The 13,598-nt window shown below is 34.1% G+C and overlaps 1 protein-coding gene across 5 annotated transcripts; it reads left to right on the top strand.

The window, feature by feature from the left end:
* Positions 1–755: 755 nt before the first annotated feature.
* Positions 756–13,568, top strand: LOC149423966 (phosphoglycolate phosphatase-like). 5 transcript variants are annotated; one of them, XM_089631878.1, is made up of 7 exons: positions 3,180–3,349; positions 3,530–3,597; positions 3,688–3,787; positions 4,062–4,222; positions 5,318–5,455; positions 10,570–10,919; positions 12,312–13,568. In XM_089631878.1, the coding sequence occupies exons 2-7, from the start codon at positions 3,547–3,549 to the stop codon at positions 12,496–12,498; spliced, it is 987 nt and encodes a 328-aa protein (XP_089488004.1). In that variant the 5' UTR covers positions 3,180–3,349; positions 3,530–3,546; the 3' UTR covers positions 12,499–13,568. The 5 variants fall into 5 exon arrangements, with proteins under 5 accessions (XP_089488003.1, XP_089488007.1, XP_089488004.1 ...); XM_089631879.1 differs by having other exon boundaries at positions 3,194–3,243; XM_089631877.1 differs by lacking the exons at positions 3,180–3,349; positions 3,530–3,597 and adding an exon at positions 756–793.
* Positions 13,569–13,598: the final 30 nt, after the last annotated feature.

Here is a 13,598-nt window from a genome sequence, read left to right as displayed (position 1 = left end):
CCAGAACTTACTCTCCTTCCTTTCCCTAAAAAGACCCTCCACACAGCATCCCTGTGCGGGGGTAGTGTAAAAAACAAAAAGTGAAGAAACCCGAACATTGCTGTTATTCATTTGTATAGCACTGTATAGACACCTGACACTGTGTGAGAGATATACAAGTCTGTTAAGTCGGTATTGATAATTCAACATACATGGGGTCAATGGCTGATTATCATTCTTTATGCTAAGTGCGCCCGCGCAACAATGATGCTATTTACGTGAATATAATATGTTTGTGCATTCAATGCTTGTGGTTGAGTATAGTATGTTCAATGAATATAATTATGATGATGTTGATATTTAAATAGATGGATATGATAACTACCAATCTCCTGACAACATAAAATTTTAAATGGTAAGTAAAAAAATATGTTTTTTACGAGGGTTTTTTCAAAATTAGGTTACTTGCACTATTTTTTTTTAAATCAAAAAAATGTTACAATTTAAAAAAAAAGCATATTTGGAAGAGTACATTTAATAGTCGTTTTTCTACAAAATCTCTTTGAATCTTAATACATTTTTGATACTGTGATAATATTTTTTTTAATCCATTTTCAAACTGGTTAGCCATCTTTCCACTTCTTCTCATTCTCATTTGCGAAGCGTCTTCTTTAGGAGCAAGTGGAGTCTCCATGTTTGCTGGCGCATGGGAATTTTACAGCGTTGCCACTACACCCTGACAAAAGTTCCCTGCAACTCCTGGACTTTTCCCGTTTGTGGACAACCCAACAAAAAAATTCATCCTCCAATTACGGTATGGACATCATAATCCCGATTCGATTTGTAGTGAATAGGTTAATAAGGTTTAGCTCCACCACATCTGGTGACCATGAAATCGACGATCAGCATCATTTTTGTACGGTCCCTCACCCTGCCCCCCCGCGACTTCATAATTTTAGTGCATTTTAATACATAGATTCACTTGCTCCAGACAGTTGGGAGTAGTTGGGACTCTTGTGTGGTATTCACATATTTAAATAAAAATTAAATTTTTAGATTTCATTTGATTTTTAAAAATTAGATTTTATTTTTTTCCATTTAACATTTTAGATAGAGGATTCAATGCTAATCAAAACCTATAAGGACTCAAATGAGTCTCTTTGAAAAATACCTCTTTTAATTGAAATGCCTGGTATTACTATTTTCTTACTTTTTAAATTGATAAGTAAATTGGTATTCCAAAAGGACATAATATTTTCCAAAAAGCCAATATTAGTAGGGTTAATTTTATATATATTTAATACTTTGATCTGCCAAGAGTGCGGGACACTATCGAAAGCCTTTTGGTAGTCTATATAGCAAGTAGGTATGTAAATTATGCTTTCGAGTTTGAATCTGTTTTAGAATTACAGAATCAATAACTAATTATTCTTTACATTCCATATGTTTTCTGCGACAACCTTTTTTCTGTTCATATAAAATATTTTTTTCATCTAAATGAGTACCTATACATTTAAATCTGTCAAGCAAGAGGTCAAATTTTTGTATACTGTCGGTAAACATGTAATGGGTCTAAACTTAGAGGGATTATTAATATTTTCGCTTTTAGTCAACATATAAGTAATGCCCTTAGTTAGAAAATTTGGAAAATTTTGAGGTTGTCTTACAAATTTTGAAGATTTGAGTTTTTTTCTAAAAGAGGATGTAAAGTAGTCAGACGTTTGTACCAAAATTACGTATCCAATCGCAACCTGTGGTAATAACCGCTAGTAATAGTATTATTAAGTAGCTTCTAACGTTTTACCGTGAATTTTATTAAAAAGTTTTGAAGAATTTGTTATTATAATTAGATATCCTTGTTATTAGATGTACGTGACTTGACGTGTACCCGGTGTTGCTCGGGGACTTATAAATGGTTTCTGGTAAAGTTTTGAGATTGTGAGGCCTTTTTAAGTTAAACAATTCCGTAGTACATTATTTTGAGGAATCTCATAAGTTTAGCCAGCGTTAGTAATGTAAGCGCCAGAAAATGTTGTTTTTACGACTTTATTACAAAACATTGACTTTTCTCTACTTTCCATAAATGTAATATACATGTATTATATATAAACATTCCTGAAGAAATTCTCTAAATGATAGTGAAAACCCTATCACAATTCGTTGTGTAGTTTAGAAGAACTAAGCGCACAAACAAACAGACGCAGATAGCGACTTGGTTTTGTACTATTTAGAGAAGACACATTATTTTTTTGCCCCCATCATACATCATACGCAATATGAATATAAATCTATACTCTTGTCCGCAAAAACTTAATTATTTCAAGAAAGGCATACAAATACAATATTGGATTGAATCATCGGTACAATATTGATTTGTATGCCTTTCTCGAAAGAATTCAGTTATTAAAACTATTTATTAATATTCATATTGCGTAAAGCAATATCTTGCTAAAGCGTATTATTAACGCCGTCGCGTTTAACCTTAAAAAAAGTGTTTTCAAATTCGAGCTTTATCACGGCGGGAAATTTTTCAAGTAAGTTCCACACCTTTTTTTCCAACATGTACAGTTAATTATTGTTATAATCTACGCGTTCATAGATGGCGTTAATTTCACCATTCTTATTAAAAAAATATAAACTTTTTGCAACTTACGTAACGCAGTATGAATAAGAATAAACAATAGTTTTGTTTGTAAAAAAAACTCATTTCCTCCAAAAAAACCATACAAATACAATATCGTAGCAATGAAAACTATTTATTTATATTTATAATAGGTATGTACGGGCGCAAACAAATAATTCATCTTAAAAGTTTATTTTATTTAACAAATTAAATTAGCGCTTTCTACGAAAGAGCAGATTATGAATTTTTTTAAGGGGTAAAATCTACGTTACGTTTTCTGGCAGTGGCAGTATAGGCATTTGTGCAAGGGAGAATTGTTTATTTATGGTGCAAGGTTTATCGAACTAATGACCAATAAGTAATGAAAAAAATAATTGTATATTATTTTTATTATCCAACTCCCAATTTTTTAAGATTAAAAAAACGCAATATTAGTTTACAGTTTACATTACTGTCAACAAATAAACGCAGGTACCAGCAAAAAAGTTGCTATCTACTAGCCATACTGAAATCAGCCAGTTTATTAGCCATATAATCTGAAAATGATAGCGATTGTTATCTCTTGACCACTCTTGACTTTGACATTTTGTCCTTTAGTTTACATATGGTTAACGTCAGGCTGAAAAACGTCAGATATCATCGTTAGGTGTAACTTTATATTTTACAATTATATATGCACATGTATACATAAACATTAACCCTAAATACGGACCGCCTTTGACAGTATTTAAGTAAATAATTGATTAGGTAAAAACATCACGGTTGCTTATCACCTATTTTTTCGCCGAGCACAAATTTTTATGCCGCTAATTTATTTGACTAAATATTTAGTTCTAGACCATTCAATACTTTTGTGTATTAACCACTAACATTTAACCATTTAAGAATAATAATCTTTCTATGATCTCTCCTATCTATTCATTACAGATAATTAGACTATCATAATGTCTGTCAGCGGTCTTGGGAAATTTCTTCGTCAGTTTTCTATGAAAACGGTTAGAATTGGCAAACATAATTTGTTAGTGACTTGCATACTAAAGAAAATATTCGTTTTATACTTCATTAAATAGATGATTGAATTTCAGATAATGTCTTGTAGAGCAGCATCTAACTTGGGAGCCGGTTCTCAAGAGGAGGTGAAACAGTTCTTGGATTCTGTGGATACAATATTAACAGATTGTGATGGTATGTTGAGCGATTTTTTACTTGTATTCTTATTATCTTTATTACCCTAGTTTTCTTTGTGTTTATATTTTGGACTTATTTTAGAATCAAACCCGAGAGCACTGGCCATGAGATATTTGATGCTAATCTTTCATTAGTACCATCTATCGTACCATCCATCCAGCTGGCACGAGAGATAGCAAGAGATCTTGCTATCTATCGTGCCAGCAAGATTTTTCTTTTTTTTCTTTTCAAAACTGTTCAAACAAGATGTATTTTATTTGATTGATTCCAGGTGTGTTATGGATAGATCAGGAGGAAATTCCCGGAGCTTCTAAAGTTTTCAATAAATTCAGGGAACTTGGAAAAAGAGTATTTTTTATTACAAATAATTCAACCAAAGTAAGAGATGACTTTGTCACTAAGGCAAATAAAATGGGATTCATCGCCACTAAGGTAATTTAATTTAGTATCTGGATATTAAAAATAGAAATTATAGTATCATATAATGTTATTTTAGTGTCCGTTCCGAAATAGAGTAATCGTACACCTCTTTTCCTCTAAATATTTAGGATGGTTTTTAGAACTAAATATAATAATCCCACATATTTTGGGTTTTCTATCACAAAAATCAAGCTTTTTGTCAAAAGTATTATTCTCGAATAACTAAGCCGCATACTGTGAAATCTCGGTCTCGTTCCTGGTATAATTGTTTTCATGCACTTGTCGTTCATTTCTTTCAGTCCTGAATTTATTTCATACAAAACTCGAAAAACTTGATCCCATCGATCGTTCCTTTATTCATCGTTTTCCACATTAATCGTCTAAAGTACTAAGTTTTTGTGCTAAATATTTTACTCGATCAATCGTTTTTCAAAATATGAACATACAAAACCATGTAAGTTTTTAGATTCTCACGGCCAAAAGCATTTTTATTGTTTGTTTTTGGGGTGTTATGCCGTGTTGCGCTATTTACACATCTTCGGATCTACCGGATCTGCCCTGATGATGGACATTCAACGCTGTCCGAAACGTCGGCTAAAGAAGGAGTTAGCGCAACACGGCATAACACCCCAAAAACAAACAATAAAAATACAAAACCATATTTCGTAGCTAAATGATTGGTTTTAATTACTCGGTACTCGTAAATAATGACATTCGTCATTAGTTGTCATAAGTCATTCAAATACAGCGGTGCACGCGTGTGATCTTTTTAATGTGCGGAGAGTCTTTGAAAACTAGAAAGACACATTGACGTGAAGGGGCGAGACCTGCCACGATGGTAAAGAGCCGAAAGACAGGATCTCCGTATTGTTTTGCATCGATAGTGATGGAACTGACACACAAGGCCCCCCGTCATTGGCAAATTACTAAAGCCTATGGAGGTACAAAAACTTTACCTGTAAAATATTACCCAAACAAAAAGGCACAGATAACTGGGCAGCTCACCCAAGTGATGTGATATTTGGCATTCATCGTTCTTTTTCAATAGGTCCCTTAAAAAACGATATAGTAGAGATATCACTGTATTGTAATTTATCTTTCTTTCAGGATGATATATTGTCAACAGGATATTTAGCTGCCAATTATCTGAAGGATAAAAACTTTACAAAAAAGGTTTACGTAATTGGATCAGCGGGAATAACACGGGAGTTAGATAATGTCGGCATAAGGCATATTGGAACTGGGGTAAATATGTCTTTTTAAATACATCTATTAAAATTTTGATTTTGTTTTATGATTGAATAAATGAATGAAGTCGAAATTAACCCACTTCCCGACTTCCGATTGAGCTGAAACTAATTGTCGATGACAATGCATGCATCAACTTTTGGTGGCACTCATGCACACACACGCACTTTTCTTAAATTGGATGATCTAATGCTATTAGTTCCAGTCCCCGGGGAGGGAGGTTCAATCCTCAGTCAAACCAGATAATAAAAATGGAAGTATTATAGTAAAAAAATCTTTGTTGGTGTTTCAGGCTAATAATTATTGCTTGTCATAATTTTGTTAACCTTCCAGCGGGCGCGTTGAGAAATTTCCCTTGAGCGGGCGCTTGTCGTAAATTTTACGTCATCGAGTTTTCTCCATGTAAGTGGTGTTTTCTTACACAAATGTTAGGGAATTTTTTTAAGGATATGAAAAATGATATTGGCAGTAATTATTTGACTTTCTTAATAAAAACGAAGCAACACTCTAAACATGTTAATATTTCAAAACAAAATATTTTATCGACCTATTTAGTCAGAATCAATATTCTCATCCTTACAATTGTTACAAACCACCTCAACTGAAGAATGGTTCTTGCATGTAAAGGACTGGCAACGGCAACACTTCATTGATGCTGAGGATCTTTTCTTATCCAGTGCACATAACCGACAAACACCGCGTTTTGTAAAGCTTCTGTTTTCTTCTTCTGTTATCAGTTCAACTGCCCGACCGTAATTCACTTTGAGAAAAACATTTATATCTTGCGGTAAATGTTTGACATTTGATTTGACTCTAGCATAGCTCGAAGCTCGATGCCGACGACTAAGTGGTAAGGGTGGGGGAAGCGAAAAGGCGCGTCTGTCGTAAATTTTACGACAGCGCGCCCGCTGGAAGGTTAAACTTTATACGTTCACGAGTCGGGGAATTTATCACCGCTATGACTTGGTAATGATATGGAACTTGTGATTATTAAATTTTTAATCATTGAAGAAGAATATAATATTATTAATTAATCTCAATGAAATATGAAACAGAAAAAGACACAGAACATAAAAAGGTAATCGGTCGCAACTGGGAATTGAACCCCGATCCTCCGTCTAACCGGTACAACACTCTACCGATTGAGCTACTGAGACCTAGCTGTATTTGGTCGTTTTAACGATCTGATATTTCAATAATTTAAGACTCACTAGTAATATCTTCAATTAATTCACATTGTTTTAAGGCTGCCGTCATTATGAATGACTAGCTGACGTGTTCCGTGTACCCGGCGTTGCTTGGGGGCTATGAATGGTTTGGAGTAAAGTTTTGAGGTTGTGAATTTTAGTGTACCTAAAAACAGGGTGCATTTTTAAGGTGGGTATAATATTATTGTAAAAAATTGAATAGTTTACTTTTTTTAAAGTATTTATTAACTTGATCATGCCATGCCTTCCTCATGCATCCCCAACTTCTTTTACCATTCTCTAATTTTACTTGTACACCTAATTTAATAAAACACAAGTATTTGATTCACTTGCTTGTGCCGTGTCCGTGTTCCTCCGGCGTCCCTAACCTTTTGCATGTCATACATTCTCCTTTCACCTCTTTCTTTGTTCATCACGTGCGCTTCATTTTACCACAAATAATTATTTGATTCATGTCTTCCTCGAGCGTCCCCGACTTTTTCTACCACTCACTTCATGTAGTATCATGAAATCCACATGGTTACAGTTAAAAACTACAATATACAGGGTGTCCAGGGGTACACAAACTTCGGGAGGTGGTTCTACATGACGTAGAAGCAAAAAAAATAAATAACTTTTTTTAAAGTTCAACATTTTAAGGCAGTTAAAAAAGGTAAAAAAATTGTGTTTGTATGGAAAAATAAATATTTTTCTATTGAAAAATATTCATGTATGTGAAAAAAACAATGGAGTTTAGACTATATAGACTTTAATTCGAATCTGTATATCATTCCAGTGCAGAGATAATGTGTTAATTTTTCATAGGGCGTCCCCGATTTGTTCTACCATTCACTACTGTATACTTTATTGTAACATTATATTGACGTTAATTCAACTGCCTATCTTATTCCAGTGCAGAGATAATGCGTTAAGTCTTCCTGGGACGTGATGGACTTTTTCTACCATTCACTACTGTATACCTTATTGTAACATTATATTGAAGTTAATTCAACTGCCTATCTTATTCTAGTGCAGAGATAATGCGTTAAGTCTTCCTGGGACGTGATGGAATTTTTCTACCATTCACTACTGTATACTTTATTGTAACATTATATTGACGTTAATTCAACTGCCTATCTTATTCCAGTGCAGAGATAATGCGTTAAGTCTTCCTGGGACGTGATGGACTTTTTCTACCATTCACTACTGTATACTTTATTGTAACATTATATTGACGTTAATTCGACTCCCTATCTTATTCTAGTGCAGAGATAATGCGTTAAGTCTTCCTGGGACGTGATGGACTTTTTCTACCATTCACTACTGTATACCTTATTGTTACATTATATTGACGTTAATTCAACTGCCTATCTTATTCCAGTGCAGAGATAATGCGTTAAGTCTTCCTGGGACGTGATGGACTTTTTCTACCATTCACTACTGTATACTTTATTGTAACATTATATTGACGTTAATTCGACTCCCTATCTTATTCTAGTGCAGAGATAATGCGTTAAGTCTTCCTGGGACGTGATGGACTTTTTCTACCATTCACTACTGTATACTTTATTGTAACATTATATTGACGTTAATTCAACTGCCTATCTTATTCCAGTGCAGAGATAATGCGTTAAGTCTTCCTGGGACGTGATGGACTTTTTCTACCATTCACTACTGTATACCTTATTGTTACATTATATTGACGTTAATTCAACTGCCTATCTTATTCCAGTGCAGAGATAATGCGTTAAGTCTTCCTGGGACGTGATGGACTTTTTCTACCATTCACTACTGTATACTTTATTGTAACATTATATTGACGTTAATTCGACTCCCTATCTTATTCTAGTGCAGAGATAATGCGTTAAGTCTTCCTGGGACGTGATGGACTTTTTCTACCATTCACTACTGTATACTTTATTGTAACATTATATTGACGTTAATTCAACTGCCTATCTTATTCCAGTGCAGAGATAATGCGTTAAGTCTTCCTGGGACGTGATGGACTTTTTCTACCATTCACTACTGTATACCTTATTGTTACATTATATTGACGTTAATTCAACTGCCTATCTTATTCCAGTGCAGAGATAATGCGTTAAGTCTTCCTGGGACGTGATGGACTTTTTCTACCATTCACTACTGTATACCTTATTGTTACATTATATTGACGTTAATTCAACTGCCTATCTTATTCCAGTGCAGAGATAATGCGTTAAGTCTTCCTGGGACGTGATGGACTTTTTCTACCATTCACTACTGTATACCTTATTGTAACATTATATTGACGTTAATTCAACTGCCTATCTTATTCCAGTGCAGAGATAATGCGTTAAGTCTTCCTGGGACGTGATGGACTTTTTCTACCATTCACTACTGTATACCTTATTGTAACATTATATTGACGTTAATTCAACTGCCTATCTTATTCCAGTGCAGAGATAATGCGTTAAGTCTTCCTGGGACGTGATGGACTTTTTCTACCATTCACTACTGTATACCTTATTGTAACATTATATTGACGTTAATTCAACTGCCTATCTTATTCCAGTGCAGAGATAATGCGTTAAGTCTTCCTGGGACGTGATGGACTTTTTCTACCATTCACTACTGTATACCTTATTGTAACATTATATTGACGTTAATTCAACTGCCTATCTTATTCCAGTGCAGAGATAATGCGTTAAGTCTTCCTGGGACGTGATGGACTTTTTCTACCATTCACTACTGTATACCTTATTGTAACATTATATTGACGTTAATTCAACTGCCTATCTTATTCCAGTGCAGAGATAATGCGTTAAGTCTTCCTGGGACGTGATGGACTTTTTCTACCATTCACTACTGTATACCTTATTGTAACATTATATTGACGTTAATTCAACTGCCTATCTTATTCCAGTGCAGAGATAATGCGTTAAGTCTTCCTGGGACGTGATGGACTTTTTCTACCATTCACTACTGTATACCTTATTGTAACATTATATTGACGTTAATTCAACTGCCTATCTTATTCCAGTGCAGAGATAATGCGTTAAGTCTTCCTGGGACGTGATGGACTTTTTCTACCATTTAAACTTTAAGAATTATAATTATACTTTTATAACCGACTCACCTGAACTGCTACAACTCATTCAATTCAACATCCCTTCCCGTAGACTCCGAAATAATGAATTGTTGTTCCTCAATCACCACTCAACTAACTATGGGTACCGTTCTTCTTTGTCCAGAATGTCGAGACTTGTAAACTCAAGTCAGAGCATTGAATTTTTTGGTGTAAGTCTAAATGACTTTCAAAAAGCGATACGTTATGTGTAATTTTTCACAACTTAATCGTTATTGATGCTCTGACTTGTAGTTATTTTCTATATGTACATTTTCTATTTTACATTGTCTTTGCCCTTCACATTCATGTACTCTCCATTTCTCTGTCATCTATGTTTTCTTATTCGTGTCAATATTATGGTTTTAATGGACATATTGTCCGTAAATTAATAAATAAATAAAGAACAAACTTCGAAATTGGGTCGGTCAGGGGCTGAGTTGGCATCGCATTTGAGTCCCACCCAGGCATAGTGTGTGCAATTCGTCCTCCATCACGACACAGGCAACATTTTCCGCTTACTGTAATGGTAGTAATAGTAGTGGTGAAGATTTGCAAATATTGTCAGGTTATTCGTAACCCGGGAATGTTTGTAGTCATAGCTCATGCTGATAGTCTCAAACATTCTCGTTGCGTGCCGCTACAGATACATTATTATCTATCCGATATTTATTTATATGGGACAACTGTTGACTTTTTATTTATGTGTACTTTTCTGTATCATATTTCATTGTCTTCTTCTCCGATAGTTAAATATTATATTGATGTACCCTCAAAAATTATTCCAATAAATTGATTATGTTTTTTTAAATTCATTTCAGCCTGATGTAATAACCCAACTGAGCTCGCTGGTAAATGTAGAAACCGTTTTGGATCCCGAAGTAGGCGCTGTGATAGTCGGCTTCGATGAACACTTCAGTTATCCTAAGATGTTAAAGGCCGCTTCTTATTTAAACAACCCTGACTGTATATTCATCGGCACCAACACCGACGAAAGGTTTCCCATGAAGACGGGACTGGTGGTTCCTGGAACGGGCGCCATTGTGCGTGCGGTGGAAACCTGCGCTGAGAGAAAGGCAATTTTAATGGGAAAGCCGGAAGAATATCTGGCCGAAGCCATTTCTAAAAAGTTTGGCGTCGATCCACAGAGGACATTGATGATCGGCGACCGGTAAATTATACTGTCGTTTAGTTTGGTAACCAGATAACTCATCAAAATGACAATAAAAAGTGTTATAAAGTTTTATATTACCTTTTAAAAGTGAGTTGGATTGTCATTTTGAAGAGTTAGTCAATAGTTAATCAGGGAACCGTTTAGTTTATACTTATTAAATATAATTTTTTTAATGGTTTTCATAGTAAGTGTTCAATTACAAATCGTGATAAGGGATTTTAACTTCTTTTAAAAGTGTCTTAAAAGATCCCCTGAGCCTGAATAGAGTTGATGGATTAATAAGGTATTTTTGCAAAAAGCAATCACTTATGGTTTCACAAAACTGTTTATATCATCACCATCTTCTTCCCCTTTTCCTATTCGGGTCAGGAATCCATTGCTTCCACAAGGCGCCTTCTGGTTCCATGTCCTGGGCTACTTCAGCGGCTACAATCAATTCTCCACACTACTTACCGACTATAAGAAACGTCTAGAATATTTTAAATTAGAAACATTAAGGACGGGTTGTTTCACAGAATTTAAAAATTGTTTTTCGATTTTTGTGGTAGTCTTATTGAAGTTATGTTACTATCCGAGTATTGTGAAACAACCAACCAATGATGAAATCATGACATCAAATTACTTTCCAAAGTTATAAATAATGATCTTCCCTCTTGGCCACAATCAAAATCAATGTTAATCAGCGTGTACTAAGAAACCCCATATCTAACTATCCCTAAATACGTCAAAATTTCGGACGTATTTAGTGATAGCTCCCAGAACTTTACTAAATTGCTCAAATTTCTTGTTTTCACTTGCCTTCACTTGACCCAAAATTTATTGTCTCTTGTTTTTTTTGTTGTTTTACGTACTTGTTGATTTATTCTTACATATGGTTATACACTGTTACCGGACAGTTTGTATTTATTCTTTGTAATCTTTTTTGTTAACCCTGTCTGCTGTATACATTTTAAGTAAAATAAAATAAAATTGCAGTCCAATTTCTCTTCGCACAGCTTTTGGTGTTGTTTTCCCCAATGTTGTCTAGGGTGGCGCACTAGACATTTTCCCCTGGAATTGCCGTCAGTATTTTCTTCATAATTTTGAGTATATTTGCCGCATATGGGTTTTACTCTTTATTAACCAAAAGAGAAAATAAAACAAATACATAATTCGTTTACCCCAGGAACACATATTTCATAATAATGCATTCACATAGTGATATAACGCTGTGCATAAACGGGAGAAAAAAACCGCCAGCCGAACCACGAATTATGGGAAAGGAACCATGCAATTGATTGATTCTTTCTTTTTCCGTAATTCGTGGTTCGGCTCACGGTTTTTTCTTCTGTTTATACACAGCCTAAGGTTTCACACCAAACTTATTGATATGTCATTTTACTTCTCTAGGTGCAACACTGACATTCTCCTTGGCACGAGATGTGGATACAAGACCTTGTTGGTCTTGACCGGAGTCACCACTCTCGAAGAAGTTAAAACTTGGCAGAAAGATGGGACCGAGGAACAGAAGAAACTCGTACCGGATGTATACCTCCGGGGAATCGGCGACTTCCTACCATTTCTAAATGAACTTTAATCTTAATGATCTAGGACCAAATTGATTTTTTAATCAATTTATTTATATTTTACATTCAACTAAATGTATTTTTTTATAAATTATTTTAGTTATAATATTTTTTTAGTTCAATGATTTATACTAATTGCCTGTCATAAGTGAAAGGAAGATTTATATTTTAGGCAAATTTATTTAATTTAAATCCAAGTTTAGTTAGTGTATGATGGTCTTTTGTATCTCAAAATGATTATGTTTTCAAATCTAAACTAATAGTCTTGTGATTATGCTAATATGTAATTTAATTGTTGCAACAGAAGTGATATATTATGTTCTTTTGATGAAAATATTTATGTGATCTTTTTTTATGATTTTATATTGATGTTACAATTGTGATTCCTTTATTAAATTAAGCACAGGTTATTATATTCAAATCGGAGATATTCTGTTAATTATTTTCTTGATTGTTTAAAGTTTGTCTAGGTCTAAGTTAGGGTTTTTTAACACTAGTGATGGGCAACATCGAAATATCCAATTCAGCGTCTGATGTTACGATTAAATTACCTTGAACTATTTGTAATAATTAAAAAATGAATAAATAGATGTCTCGATTATGCCCATATAACAAATTGATTGTGTTTCAAAACCCGGTAATGGAGTTATTAATTTGCTTATTAATCAGAGTGAAGTTGCTTCAGGATCTACAATGTAATACGCTCTTTAACACAATCTTATATCTACGCAAATTATTGTTTGTGACTTAAATAAACGTTTGGGAAGGGATAGAACAATGGGCTTGACTTAAGCAAAGGACAGTTGGATTGGCTGAGCCTTTCGACGCGGTGGCTTCAGTTAGCACGGGTGAAAATGGTAGTCTGTAGGCACTATTGATAATGGTCTTGTTTCTAATTTATATTCATAGATAGATTACTTAATGATGATTGCAAATGATACCGTATTATTTAATAATGTTACTAGTACAAAATAATATTTTTTTCCTTTGTTAAATATCTTTCCTATTGTATCAAATGATAATGTTGATTATTGAATGTAAAACTTATTTAGCAGCTCCTTGTTTTATTATTTTTTAGCCGAAAGATAAAATCTCGTGAATAATAAATAAA

Source organism: Hesperophylax consimilis, chromosome 5, assembly GCF_061612785.1.
Source record: "Hesperophylax consimilis isolate HC1 chromosome 5, BYU_Hcon_1.0, whole genome shotgun sequence".
NCBI lineage: Eukaryota > Metazoa > Arthropoda > Insecta > Trichoptera > Limnephilidae > Hesperophylax > Hesperophylax consimilis.
This window is presented reverse-complemented; position numbering and strand designations above follow the sequence as displayed.